This window comes from Phyllostomus hastatus, unplaced genomic scaffold, assembly GCF_019186645.2.
Source record: "Phyllostomus hastatus isolate PE091 unplaced genomic scaffold, TTU_PhHast_1.1 phas_scaffold_12, whole genome shotgun sequence".
NCBI classification, from domain to species: Eukaryota; Metazoa; Chordata; class Mammalia; order Chiroptera; family Phyllostomidae; genus Phyllostomus; species Phyllostomus hastatus.
In genome coordinates this window covers 17,963,144-17,978,361 of record NW_025334007.1, presented here as the reverse complement: position 1 = coordinate 17,978,361, position 15,218 = coordinate 17,963,144, and the positions used below count along the sequence as shown (strand labels likewise).

At 38.6% G+C, this 15,218-nt stretch overlaps 2 protein-coding genes across 2 annotated transcripts in view; one reads left to right on the top strand and one right to left on the bottom strand.

The window, feature by feature from the left end:
- ARHGAP6 (Rho GTPase activating protein 6) overlaps positions 1 to 15,218 on the bottom strand; it is a 462,552-nt gene that overhangs the window by 429,437 nt on the left and 17,897 nt on the right. The gene's annotated exons all lie outside the window — the stretch shown is intronic.
- Positions 1,200 to 5,639, top strand: LOC123829890 (polyadenylate-binding protein 1-like). The gene is given in 3 exon segments (XM_045855830.1): positions 1,200 to 3,063; positions 3,066 to 3,138; positions 5,627 to 5,639. Coding segments are annotated over 3 exon segments (1,950 nt in total).

Below are 15,218 nucleotides of genomic sequence, written 5' to 3'. Positions count from 1 at the left end.
ACTCTTGGTGTAGAGTAAACAGTTATTTTAGTATTGACTGCAGTCCTTTAATGAATCAGGAGCATTTGTTTTAAATACAACATTTATGTTCTCCTGATGGTCCAATGTAAAGGGTTTAAAAGTTTACAATTTAGCCTCTTTTCCTGAGTGGTTAGTGCTGAGAGTGCAGAGTGTGGGTTCTAGGCTCAGAACACACATTTATTATTATTTTTCTTTTTAATTGAAATTCTTATTGAGACAGATACAGATTCACATGTAATTGTAAGAAATATCCAGTACTTCCCAACATCATACAAAACTATAATACTGTATTACAACCAGGATATTTATATTGATATAATTCACTGATCTTATTCAGATATCCCTGGTTTTACTTGTACTTATTTCTCTGTATGTGTATTTGGTTTTATACAATTAAATCATATGTATAGGTTCATGCATACACCACCATAGTCAAGGTGTATAGTTAAATTCTGGTACACACATATGAAGGAATAGTACCGAGCAATAGAAAGAAACACACTATTGATACATGCATTTATTCATATGAATGTCCAGAGAATTAAATAGAGGGGGGAAAGCAATCCCAGAAGTTTTCATTGTGTGTGACTCCATTTATATAACATTTTTGAAGTGACATTTCAGAAATGCAGAATAGATGAACGGTTCCCGGGTTAAGGGAGTGGGTATTGGGTAGAGAAGGACGTGGGTTTGATTTTGTAAGGGCAAAAAGGGGTTCTTGTGGTAATAGAATTGTCTTGATGGAATTATCCTGACACATTTATTCTTTTTAAAAATCTTTTTTAAAAAGCCCCCCAAAAATTATTTTAAAAAATCCTCATCTCCCCCACCAGAGACTTTTTTTCTTTCTTTTTATAAAGTAACCCAGTGAAGCAGCCAAGGCAGGGGCCAATCCGCCCATGGCCCCATAGCAGCTGCAAGAAGGAACCAAGAGACTGAGGGCTTCTGGCAAACGGGACTGGACACCGCCACCCTCACTCCCCAGCTGGAGGTCACTGGCCAGTGGTTCTATGACTCTGTGACCGTTGAGTAGCGTTCGACTATGACACATTTTTGTCCCTCTGCGCTTGCCCTCACTGCCCTCCTTCTCTGGCGCTGGCCCTCAGCCCTATCTCTCGCTCTGCTCTCCACCTCTAACGGAAAGATCAAGCCCCATGGCCCTGTCAAATCCTGTCGAGATGAGCGCCTGCACATCCAGCCACTCCTCGACCTCGCTGTACGTAGGAGACCTACACCCGGAGGTGACTGAGGCAGTGCTCTACAGCAAGTTTAGCCCAGCAGGGCCCATCCTCTCCATCCGGGTCTGCAGAGATGCGATCACCGGCCACTCCTTGGGCTACGGGTATGTGAACTTTTGTCGACCAGAGGACGCGAAGTGTGCTTTGAACACAATGAATTTTGATATTATAAATGGCAACCCAATTCGCATCATGTGGTGTCAACGTGACCCATCACTTCGCAAAAGTGGTGTGGGCAACATATTCGTTAATCATTTAGACAAATCCATTGATCATAAAGTACTGTATGATATGTTTTCTGATTTTGGTAACATCCTTTCCTGTAAGGTGATTTGTGATGAAAATGGTTCCAAGGGTCATGGATTTGTACATTTTGAGACACAGGAAGCAGCTCAAAAAGCTATTGAAACCATGAATGGCAAGCTTATACATGATCGCAAAATATATGTTGGGCAATATAAGTCTCCTAACCAACGAGAGGTAGAGCGCAGAGATAGGGCAAAAGAGTTCACCAACGTTTACATCAAAAATTTTGGGGAGAGTGTAAACGATGAGCGCCTTGAGGATGTCTTTGGCAAGTTTGGACCTATCTTAAGTGTCAAAGTAATGACTGATGAAAGTGGGAAATCCAAAGGTTTTGGATTTGTAAGGTTCCAATGCCATGAAGATGCACAGAAAGCTGTGGATGAGATGGATGGAAAAGAGCTTGATAATACAACAATTTATGTTTCCCGAGCTCAGAGAAAAAAGGAAAGGCAGAAAGAACTTCAACAGAAATTCGATGAGATTAAGCAAAATAGGCACAACCAAGACCACAGTGTTAACCTTTATGTGAAAAATCTTGCTGATGATATTGATGATGAACGTCTCTTTAAAGAGTTCTCTTCATTTGGTACAGTCATTAGAGCAAAGGTTATGATGAAGGACGGTCAACCAAAAGGTTTTGGTTTTGTATGTTTCTCTTCCCGAGAAGAAGCCACTAAAGCAGTAGCAGAAATGAATGGTAAAATTTTGTCCACCAAGCCATTGTATGTATGTTTTGCTCAGTACAGAGAAGAACGCCAAGCTCACCTCGCTACCTACTACATGCAGAGAATGCCAACTTTGACAGCTATGCCCAACCCAGCAATCAACCCCTACCAGACAGCACCTCCAGGTTCCTTGATGCCAGCTGTCCCACAGACAGCAGACTGGGCTGCATACTCTCCTCTTGGCCAAGCTACTCAACTAACATCAAGTCTTCACTGCGTCGATCAGGGTGCCAGACCTCATCCATTCCAAAATATGCCCAATGCTATTGGCCCAGCCACTCCTAATCCACCATTCAGTACCATGAGACCAGCTTCTTCACAGCTTCCACAAGTCATCTCAACGGAGCCACAGTGTGTTGCTAACACATCAACAGCAACAGTAGGTTCACCTCCTGCAACTGCTGCCACTTCAGCTACTACTGCTGTCCGCACCATTCTACGGTATGAATATACTGAAGGAGTCTGCAATCCTCGACAACTTAATACACAGCCACAAGCTACCATTAAGCAGCCTGCTGTTCGTGTACAAAATGAGACATCTTTGATTGCTTCCAGGCTGGCATCTGCCCCTCCTCAACAGCAAAAGCAAATTTTGGGCAAATGGTTGTTTCCTCTAATTCAAGCCATGCAACCTACTCTTGCTAATAAAATTACTGGCATGGTCTTGGAGATGGATAATTCAGAACTTCTTCATATGCTTGAGTCTCCAGAGTCTCTCCGTTCTAAAGTTGATGAAGCTGTAGCTGTACTAGAAGCCTGCCAGGCTCAAGGGGCTATCAGAAAGCCATTAACAATGCCACAATGGTTCCAATTTTAAAATTGACTATTGACCACAGGGAGAAACTCATGTTTCACTGGAAAAAAATATCTAAACATTGAAAAATGTAAATAGTATAGGAAAAAATTGCAAAACATAAAATACATTTTAAAAGGAACTTTGAACGTTATGTACTGAGAAAATGCCAGATCTAACAAACATATTGCTAGTCCTAGATTATTTGTTGACTTTTGAAAAAACACAAAAAAATTGTAAAATATAAAAATGAGCTAATGTTTTATAGAATCTAAGAAAAATTTTTCAACAAAGTACAAAAATTTAAAGCATTTTTTCTTTAATTTTGTAATTTTTTATTGTTGCTGGATTATATAATTCTTCCTGTAGCAAAAATTCCTTAAATAGTGAAAAGAGTTTAACATTTAATATTTTACCTAGAAGTGAAGCACTATTATCAACTGCTTTATTAGTGAAGGTTGGGAATACTGAAGACATGCAGGTGTTTGCTACTAGACACCAATTTGAAAATATCGTTTTAAGAAATAAAAGAAAAATAAAACTATTTTCTTATGGTTTCTGATTAACTGTTGAAGTGTGTTTTAGAGTGATGACTATTAGAAAAGCATATTTCATTTCCCAATATCATAAATAATACATAAATAAAAATACATGATGACTATTACCTGCTGTTAGAAAGCCTTTGGGGTTACTTTTTCCATGGCTTATTAAAACCTCCCTTTGATGGATGGAGACTATTATACTAAATAAAATAAGCCAGTCAGAGAAAGACAAATACCATATGATTTCACTTATATGTGGAGTCTAATTAATAAAATAAACTAACAAACAAAGTAGAAACAGACTCATAGATACAGAGAACAGACTGACAGCTGTCAGAGGGGAGCAGGGCTGGGCGATTGGGTGAAACAGGGAAAGGAATTTTTCTGAAAACCTCATAGACAAAGATAACAGTGTGGTGATTACCAGAGGGAAAGAAGTGTTGGGGAGGTAATAGAGGGAAAAGAGGGGATAAATGGTGATGAAAGGAGACTTGATTTGGGGTGGTGAACATATAATATAATATACAGATGATGTGTTCTACAATCGTACACTTGAAACCTATATAATTTTATTGATGAATGTCACCCCAATAAACTAAATAATTTTTTTAAAAATCCTGACTTTGGAGGCAGAGGATTGAAAATCCCAAACCATAGTTTAACTTACAATTGCAAAAGCTCCAATTTGATTTGAACATTAACCCTCTAAGTTAGAGACTTGGAATTATTTGTATTGTTTATTTTCCTTTAGGAAATTGCATTTTAGTTGACCTAAATCTACCTCCTGCAGATTCTGCATAAATGATCACAGTGTAAAGAGTTTATGAGACTGACGCGGCACCCACTGCGCTAACGAGGCACCTACACAGTGTAAGAATTTAAATGTAATTTCTACTTCTATTTGGTACATTAAAACTCAGCAGGGACTTCTGCTAAACTGTCAAAGTTAAATCTTTTCCAGTTGTCAAAAATACACAGAAGCAGTATATGAATGGATATTGTTCATTCTGTTTATATACTATTGCTATGGACTAAAAGTTTGTGTCTACCCCAAACATTTCATATATTAAAGCAGTAAGTCCAATGTGATGTTATTTGGAGGTAGAGCCTTTGGGAGGTAATTAGGATTAGATGAGGTCATGAGAATGAGGCCTCCGTAAAGGAATTACTGTCCTTACAAGAAGAGAAAAAGAGTAACGCTCTCGCTCTACTGTGAGAAGACATAGCAAGAAAGCAGCCATCAGCAAGATACCCACTCGATGATATTTTGTTGTAACAGCCCAAGGTAAGACAATTGTATTGCTACATGTAGTTTAAAACATAGTTTCTCTATCTGTGCTGCCCTCAGCAAGTTATTCTTAGCCTATTTTCAGTAAAATAAGGATGACAGTGGCAGCTTACTTGGCATTGTCTTAAAGATCAAAAAAGTTAATATTTGAGCCCTGGCTGGCATAGCTCAGTGGATTGAGCGCGGACTGGGAACCAAAGTGTCCCAGGTTCGATTCCCAGCCAGGGTACATGCCTGGGTTGCAGGCCACGGCCCCCAGCAACCGCACATTGATGTTTCTCTCTCTCTCTCTGTCTATATCCCTCCCTTCCCCTCTAAAAATAAACAAATAAAATCTTAAAAAAAAAAGTTAATATTTGTAAAGCATATAAGGAGTACCTGATAAACACTGACTTATAAACATACTCACATGTACATATTTACTTGTAGATCTAGTGATTTAAGCTAAATACTTGACTGATTATTTTTATTTAAATGTTTATTAAGCTTCAACCAAATAATAGTCATGTGAGGATATAATGAGAGAAATAAAAATTAAAATAACAAAGAGATAAAGCTTCTCAAGTTGGCACGTTTTTTAAACTATTCAATGTTGGCCAGTTAAAATACTCAGAGACATGTTAAATGGCTTAATCTTTCTGGAAACTAATTTGCCAATAGTCCTATATCCTTAACATTATCCATATACTTTGACTCATTGATTCCTCTTTTAGCGATGACTCTTAGTGGAATAATAAAATGTGTAGTGAAAAATAGATGTATGAGGATTATTTATAGTACACAGTAATTAGAAATCTGCCCCTGGCTGGTGTAGCTCAGTGGATTGAGCACGGGCTGCAAACCAAAGTGTCGCAGGTTCGATTCCCAGTCAGAGCACATGCCTGGGTTGCAGGCCCTGGCCCCCAGCAACCGCACATTGATGTTTCTCTCTCTCTCTTTCTCCCTCCCTTCCCTCTATAAAAATAAATAAATAAAATCTTAAAAAAAGAAATCTAAATAGCCAACAATATCAGCATAGTTGAAATATGGCATATCTTTACTATATTTTTCTTGGCAGCCATTAAAAATCACATTTTTAATAATTTTAATGAGTATTATATAAATGTTATAAAACTATAAATGAGACCTTTTTCTAATTGTATTAGTCATCTATTGCTATACAATAAATTACCTCAAAACTGAGAGGCTTAACCAACACACATTTATTATGTCATAGATTTTGTGGGTCAGGAATCCAGACACAACTTAGCTGGTTCCTCTGCTCAGGGCTTCATAAAGCTGTAATCAAGGTGTCCCCTGAGGCTGGAGCCTCATCTTGAGGCTCAGCTGGGGAAGAATATGGATTCAGTTCATTGAGGGGTGTTGGACTGAGGTCTTTATTTCCTGGGTTGGGGAAGAGGATTGTATAGGTTTTCTAGGATCCTCCAGGGCAACAATTGAGATGAGGCTTCTTCCCCAGCCTTCTTCTAAGAATTAGAGTCTAAGGCTCACATATTTAAATGACTTGCTTGTTTGAAATCAATCAAGATTTTGGGAAGAGGCGGCCATCTCCATGGTCATCATATCACACCTCAGTTGGGCACCATGATTTCTCAGAACAATGTCAAACTGGAAGTGCTAAATCATTCAGCATTGTTGCCATCACAAGAAAATGACAACTTGCTACAGAGAGTTCACTGGTAGCCATGGAATATAAAATACAAATTTAGGTCAGGCCAAATTTCACAGTAACTTTGCACAAGCAAATACAGGGTGGAGGAAAAGTAGGTCTACAGTTGTTTATATGGAAAGTAATACAATAATTAATAAATAATAACACAACAACAAAGTATGTTTCATATACAACTATAAACCTACTTTTGCCCCATCCAGTATGTTACAGAAATTTTTAAGCCACAATCAGTTTGATAAAAATATGTGCATAGCCCTGGCTGGCATGGCTCAGTGGATGGAGCGCCAGACTGCAAAGCAAAGAATCGCTGGTTCAATTCCCAGTCAGGGCACATGCCTGGGTTGTGGGCCATGTCCCCAACTGGGGGTGTGTGAGAGGCAACCACACATTGATGTTTCTCTCCCTCTTTCTCCCTCCCTTCCTCTCTCTAAAAATAAATAAGTGAAATCTTTAAAAAAAGTGTGCATAATTTCACTTCGAGAAAGGCTCTATAATATCAAAGTTGAACTACCTTCTAATAAAAATGTTGCTTCAAGGTAGTGCCTTACTTATAAACTTGTTAGTTTTAAATTTAAAAGCTTGACCAGAAAGGGAAAAATAATCTATTAACCAATATGCAATTAACAGCAAGATAGAGATTTTTTTTGAAGAAGAAGAGCTATCTTTAAAAATCCTTGTTGCATAGCACTCATTACTCAGCACATCATGGTCTGACTGTGCTGGCAGCAGACTTGAAACATAAATGTTAAAATGGTCAATTGATGCTTAGTGCAGCCAATTCCATTAAAATCTGGCAAAAAGGCAAGAGTGATAATATCCTGCCATTGCCCAAGACTGCTGAGACCACATCAACTAACTTTAACAGTTCCTAAATTATATAAAATATTGTAATCTAAATTTTCCTTTCACTTTCATTCCATCTGAATTATTCCTCTAATAGGTATGGAAGCAAAAATCACTAGCCCGATTATTTGAACTCCTATTCAAGAGAAAAGCCTATCACACTAATACAAAACAAAGACAAAATTAACTTTTTTATTCTTTGTGCTATTACAGATGTTACATTTTCTTCCCTCCCCCCTTCTCCACCCAGCCCATGCCCTGCTTCCATAGTCAATCCCCACACTGTTGCCCATGTCCATGATATGGTAAGTGGAGTTTTTAACTCAAGTTGTCTCTGTGTGAAAAACTCAAAAAGTCACTTCACTGAATTTCAATAAGTTTTTGTTCCCCAAGTTCTTCCCAAATATAATCAATTTCTTCTGTCATTGTTCATACCCTTTCCTATAAAGCATTAGCTGTAACAAATACAAATTTTGATAACGTCTTTATTGGCATTTCAAAATGTTCCTAATTACCAGTGGCTTGGTGACTTAAATTAAAATGAATCTTTTGGGACTCTCTGAAATTAGTTTTTGATCAGTTTCATAAATGTTTAGGTAATAAGTAGTGATGAATTTATCCTGACAAAGAAAGAAAAGTGGGAAAGTTCAGTAATACAGATAGGTTGCTTTCCTGTCAAAACAATATGGCCAGAGCTAAAAGACTGACAGTTTTCAGTGAAATCAGGAGAAATCCTAGATTTAATGCCCATAGGAAGCAAACCCTTAGGTATAGGATTTGGCAGATAGAGAGAGCTAACAGAACCAAGAACCAGTTTGCCATATAGTGGTGGGGCACCATTTGACAGCAAAATACAAATAAGTGACACTAGAAGAAACAAAAGTGGGAAGAAGAGGCTGTTCTTAAGCATTTTGGTATTTGGTAGCATCTACTTCAATGCAAAATAAATAGTGGATAACGTTTACTGTTGCACTAAAGAAAATGGTAAAGTGGCCCTGGCTGGCATGGCTCAGTGGATTGAGCGCGGGCTGCAAACCAGGCATCGCAGGTTCGATTCCCAGTCAGGGCACATGCCTAGGTTGCAGGCCACGACCCCCAGCAACCACACATTGATGTTTCTGTCTCTCTCTCTCTTCCTCCCTCCCATCCCTCTCTAAAAATAAATAAATAAAATCTTTAACAAAAAAAAGAAAATGGTAAAGTCAAAAAAGAGCAGGTGTAACAGTGAAAAAGGTAGAGAGAAGCGATGCACATTCAGTGGTCAGAGGTAATGTGCCCAAAACCTAAATCTTTAAAAGTTGTTTGCAAGGTGGCATGTTGCACGTGGGTCCCCGGCCAGCAGTGACCACGGAATGCTGCAGATGGCTCAACGATAAACATGCGAGAAAAAACGACATGCACAGAGACAGACCAGTTTCTGTGGGGAAGTAGGGACGAAATGGCCACCCCCCCTAGTGGGGAGCGCGCTGATTTACCGTCCATACCTGCTTTTATTGGGCTCATTCTGCATAATAATTCAGGTAAAGTACAGTACTCATTAGGGGGAAGTAAGGAACCATAGAAAACAAAGAACTCTGCCGGTCTATTGAGTTGGGGGTCAAAGAGCTGTAAGACTGAGGAACAAAATAACTTCCTCCTAAGACCCTTCTCATTCAACTGAGAACATTCTAAACAAAGAAGGTTTCACAGTAATTTACATGTTCTTTCTTAGGCCTGATCACCCCGGGGAATCCGCACTTCTCAGTACAGAGCTGCAGCACCACCCTATCATTGTTTCAGGCTTAGGTGGAGCAAGGGCACTAAGGCAACTGGGAGACAAGGAGGTTTTCTCCCAGATGCTGAGAACTCAGGCTATGTCAAAGCCGAGGAGCGAGGGTCCATCACCCCCTTTTGCTGCAGCCCCCCAAGTCCTTCTTTTGGGGGGCCTCCCAAAGTGATCGTGCCTGTCTTAGGTCATTCCCCCCGTGGGGAATCTTACCTGTCTTTGGCTAACCGACCAAGCTTTTGGGGGTTCAGTTATGAATAAAGCAGCAGAAGCAGCATTCCTGCCATGGAGATAAGCTTTTGTCTCCTTGCTGGCTTACGCTTCCAAGGGCGTTCCCTTAGCCTTAGCCTAGGCGGGGGTTTCAGCTTCTGATACCAGTCAGGGCGGTTCCCAACAGTGGCATACAATAAAAACTGAAGCTTGAAAAAATATTCAGGCTCAGTGTGCAAATAACCAAATTTCAGTCATTTAGATGAATGATCTACAAGACCAAACAACTAATTTGCCTGAACTGTTCAGATATTGTAGTGATTATTGTTGTGTTCTCCATTAAAATATCCACTTGTTTTCAGTTGCAACAATAATTGTTCCTGGTATCTATCTAGAGAACAAGGAGCAGCTGGGTATATAGCTCTTCACTGTTCTGCTCTCAGAGAAAACAGGCCCAAATACTACTCCATCCACATTAAATTCAAGTGTTAATCCCCTATCCAAAAGAAGAAAATATTAATTTCCAGCAGATGAAAGAAAAATTGTATGTAGCCCCAGACTAGTAATACAAGACTTATTTTTTTTAATTTAGAAATTTATTAGATGGTAAAAAAGAGAGGTTAAGGTACTAATTTTGTATACTGGAATGAATAAGACCAAATGGATACTATACACAATCTTTAGACAAATGTTAGGCTGCAGAACATTGCCATATTTGTAAATGGGAAAGTTTGCAATTTAGCTAATCTGAAAACTAGAGGTTTCAGGAAGCATGAATTAACAGTCTCATCTGGAAGGATTTCTGAATGCCAACAATTGGAAATTGTAACCCAGAGTCTAAGAAATGTGATAGAGTGAAAGAATGACAAGGCAACAGTAGGAGGACACAGACAAAAAGCAGGGGACACTGGGGCAGATTATAAAGAGTATAAATTATTTTTAAATAATTCCTTCTAGATTAGACAACTATACAATTCTGAATTTTATTTTTGTCCTATAATTTAGAGTGTGTGTGTATGAGACAGAGAGAAACAACGAGGAGAAATGTTGAGACATCACCAACCTGCTTCACAATCAGCTCCCAACCCCTATGCCCATGGCGTTAACCATTGAGTTTTTACAGTAGATGGGAATCATACTTAACATCCTAAAGCCTTGTTTTTTAAGTTTCCACCTATTTTTATTAACATTTTAAGTGACTTTAGTAAGTAAGAAAGTCATCCTAAAGCTATGATTTTATGACAGAAAAAAAGTGCATTTGGATGACTGCTAATGTTACCGAAGGAATGAATCCAATCTCCACTACCTTATTCAGTTCTTTCTTCTCTTAGAGTAATGTTTTTGATATGTTTCTGATTCTATAATTCTTAATTTTTCTTAAATGGAAAGGAGGTATAAGAGCAATGCCCTGGAGAAGAGATATTCCCCTCTCTAATGCATGCTCCCTCATCAGGCTAGAGTTGTTGATGCTACATCCATTACTCAAGAAAACATAAACTTGGCATCTGCACTGCCTTCTAGGCTTGTGTCCACATTTGGCTTCAAATACTAATCTTTTCATTGAATTGAAGAAGAAAAATTCTCCTACACTAGAATTGGGCGTTCATCCTAACTCTGCTTTTGTTTGCCTCTGAAAGTCATGGTGTTTTAAAAACTGAATCCATGAATGCACATCTAGTGAAGAACAGTGCTGCCCTCACCTTAAATGACCTTCTGTTGTAAAGTATGCAATGAGGGAAGACAAGGACATCGCAAGAAAATAAGAGGTTTGCTCAAATGCTTGAAAATGCTTTCTGGTTTGCTGTTTTACCCTATTACTCGGACTCCAGTTGTACTCTCATGTGCACAGTGATTGCTTCTTCTTTGGAACTGTTATTTAGGCTGCTCCTTTCTCAGAGCTACTGTTCATCTTTCTTCCCAAACCTCGAATGCTTGGAAGAGTCTCCTCTTTATATATTCTCACTCTATCTACTTCCAAAGGCAGCTCAGCATCCCCCCTTCTATGACATCTTCTTTGATCATTCCCAAGCATCCCAAATTCTCCCTCCTCTATTTAGATGGAATTATCAGGCATCCTAGTAGAGTTTTGCCCTAATAATACTTCTGTGTTATTCTCTATTTTTTTCCTGTGCACTATCCAACCAGAATAGTAAGCTGTATGAAACTTGGGCATCTTTACATCACAAGATTTTGGACAGTGACAAAGTCATGGATGCTTGACAAATAACTTGCTATTAGATGGACTGATGGATCCATTGTTTTCCTGGTTGGTAACGAGGAGAAAGTACAGGGAGAAGACTTGTCCTTGGTACAAACAGTCACCTAATCATCTGATTTCACACAGGGTCACAGCATAAAAATCAGATTCTGCCTCACTTTGATATCCACCACATCTGTCAAATCAGCAGCCCCCTTAATTAACAGTGACGAGGACTTACCAAAACTATACACAAAGAGAGACGGGACAGTAAAGTCTATCCCCTCAAATGAAAGAAGGGGGCCTATGTGGTTTCAAGAAGATTGCCCAAATGGGAGAAAACTTCTTCCAAAGCCATTTATTTTGTTCTTCAGCAACAGCAGCCTGGGACTTGGCATGCAAACCAGTGTGGCAAGTAGCTCCAAGGAGAAGAACCTTTTAGTTGTGATATGCTGAATAGTTACTTTCTGCCTTAAAAAGGTTATACCACATGTCACATCTTGATAAAGTAACAGACGATACAATAAATTCAGTCATGCAGACATTGAAAAACTTCATACAAAAATAAAAATGTAGGAAGCATGCATGTAAATTATGTGAATAAACTGATATGTACATTACAAATATTTCTACAACCCGTATTTGCAGCACCTCAGCAAAACCTACATTCTGCATGCCTGAATAGACTTCATAATTTTAAAAAGGCAATATAATATTCTCCTGTTCAAGTGCTCTTAGGCAAAAGAATGTTAACAGCCTGCAGGGAGAAAAGCCTAGAAACTGCTTAAGCAAATTCTAAGCATGCCCATGTGGTTTCTGCTCAGCTGCAGGTAATTATCAATCATATCATTCTGGCAAAAGCTTGACATCACTTGCTTTCTCATCTTTTTTTCTCACTATACTTTTCTCCCTATAGAAAAATGCCATTTAAAAAAATAACAAATATCCAGACTTTTCCTACATTGCTTGACAGACCAATGAATAGTTTAAAACTTTACCCTTTGCTTTATTCATTTTCAGTTCACAAGCACAGAACCATTTCATCTTTTCCAACTCACCATGTATGCATAGTAATACCAAGCAATATACCATATATTCAACATTAAATATATGTTTTCATTTTTTATATGCAGTGCATTTTCAAAAGAAGCAGCAGAATTTATACAATCAGTTCAAAATACCTCAAGATTCCAAGCACCTATGCCAGGGATGTCAAGCTCATTTTCACCGGGGGCCACATCAGCCTCGCAGTTGCCCTCAAAGGGCCAAAACAATTTTAGGACTATGTAAATGTAACAACTTCTTAACTGTTAAGGAGTTGAAATTACATTCGACCCTTTGAATGTACACACACCTGTAGACTGATCGGGAATTGGCCACTTGCAATGTGACAGAACTTTCCATTAATAGGTAGAGTCTATTGATCCTTTGAATCTGGCCTGGCCTGTGAATTGACCAACAGAAGAAAGCAGAAATGATCAGGGGCTTTGGAGCATCTACCTCTTCTACCTCTCCTACAGCTCTGCATCCACCATGAGTACAAGCCTGAGCAAGCCTGAAGTGACAGCTGAAATGAAGACACAGTATTAGCCAAGTGAACAAATTTGTTGAGAAAACCCATTGCTTCAATTTGACTAAAATTATTTTTGACAAACATGAATATCCAATATAATCTATACATTTCCACCACGAAAGCACATTACAAACACCTATACCGCCAGTTTTAAAAGAAACCTTATGTCAGATTTACCTTCTAAAAGATATTTAACTAGTGAGTATCACAGGAAATAATGGCATCATTTTTGTCAACCAAGAAAAATATTTTAAGTTAAAATCAAGCTCAAAATCAAGATCAGCATATTCAAAGAATTCAGTAAAAACCAAGCATATTTAGCTTCTTTTGCAAAGCACCTCCTAAATCCATACTTTGTCCTCTAATATAATGCAACGGCTGAGGATGCTAGCCAATTGTATTTTTTCCAATGGTATTTATTATAAAACAATCTTGGCAAGTGAAAGAAAACAGCACACACTGCTAATATTTTGGTAGAATTATGTGTTTATTCTAGCACTGTTAACAAGAGAGAAGTAAGCATCGAATGAGTGCAAAGGAATGCTGCTGATGTAAATGAATATTTACTCAAAGCCCAGTTCTTCCTTCCCTCTCTGATAGGGGAATGGCAAAGAGCATTTTGATCTTCAGTTTCTCCCAGCCTCACATACCAACAAATGTAGCACCCCAAGAAATACTTGTTATGGCTGAGGGTGGCAAAAAGGGCAGACAAAGCAGGACCCTATGAGAGGGTTTTCTTTTCTTCCTTCCTTCCTTCCTTCCTTCCTTCCTTCCTTCCTTCCTTTCTTTTTCTTTCTTTCTTTCTATCTTTCATTTTATTTTTATTGTTTATGCCATTACAGTTGTTCCCTCTTTTTCTTTTTTTCCCACCTCCACCCAGCCCCATACTCTCCCCTCCCTCAGTCAATCCCTATATTGTTGTCTGTGTCCATGGTCTTGCATAAATGTTCTTTGGTTAATTCCTTCACCATCTTTCATCCATGTGAAGGAGAAGAAGGGTGAACAAATCCAAATTACAGAGAGAGTATATGACTGAAAGGCCAATCAAGTCAATTGGTTGCTAGTGAGGTCACCATTACAAGGTGGCTTTCTTAACTCCCTTAGCCACAGTGTATAACCTCAATGTTGCATCTGCCCAACAAGCATATAGCCATGCTACAATGCAGACAGGACAGGGGAATGGGGCTGACTGTAAGAAAAGTATCACCATTAACAAACATAGCCTATTTTACTACTGTAGATTACAGTGACACTTGGCATTCAAATGATATCACATGCATTCTTCCCATTACCCCATTTTAATGAGGAGAAAACATCAGATAAACCAAAACTGAGGAATATTCTACAAACAAGAAAAGTCAGTTCAAAATACCTCAAGATTCCAAGCACCTATACCAGGGATGTCAAGCTCATTTTCAAAGTAAGACTGGTTGAAGGAGACTAAGAAGCCATGCTAACTAAATACAATGTGGGGTCCTGAATGGGATTACGGAATTGAAAAAGGGCATAAGTGAGAAAACTAGTGACTCCAAGTAAATTCTGTATTTCAGTTAGAAGTCCTGCATTTAAAGATCTCGTCAAGATTACCTTGGCAACAAACCTGTTACCAAGGTTTATTTTTTAGTTTTCAGAATATACCATGGTTACATAAGATATTAACATTAGGGGAAGCTGGATGAAGGGTATACGGGAATGCTCTATATATACTATCTATGCCACTCTTCTGTAAATCTAAAATAATTTCAAAATAAAAAGCTTACAAGTTATTACATATTTATGGTTTGTCTTATTCTTTGGATCTTAATAGCTGGTTGGGCATGAGATTCACTCATATATGAAACAATTCCAGAATTCGTGACCCATCTTCCAATCACATCAGAAGGCTTTTAGTTTCTGGACTATGCCTTGCTTATTAATTCTTCCATGCCTTTGCTCATTCTGTTTCTTCTTCTTGCCTTCCTCCGTCCTTGCTCCCCAACATACTCTTTTTTCTAAAACTGACCTCAAAAGTCATTTTCCCCAGGCAAAGTTTGGCTTTCCCTCTT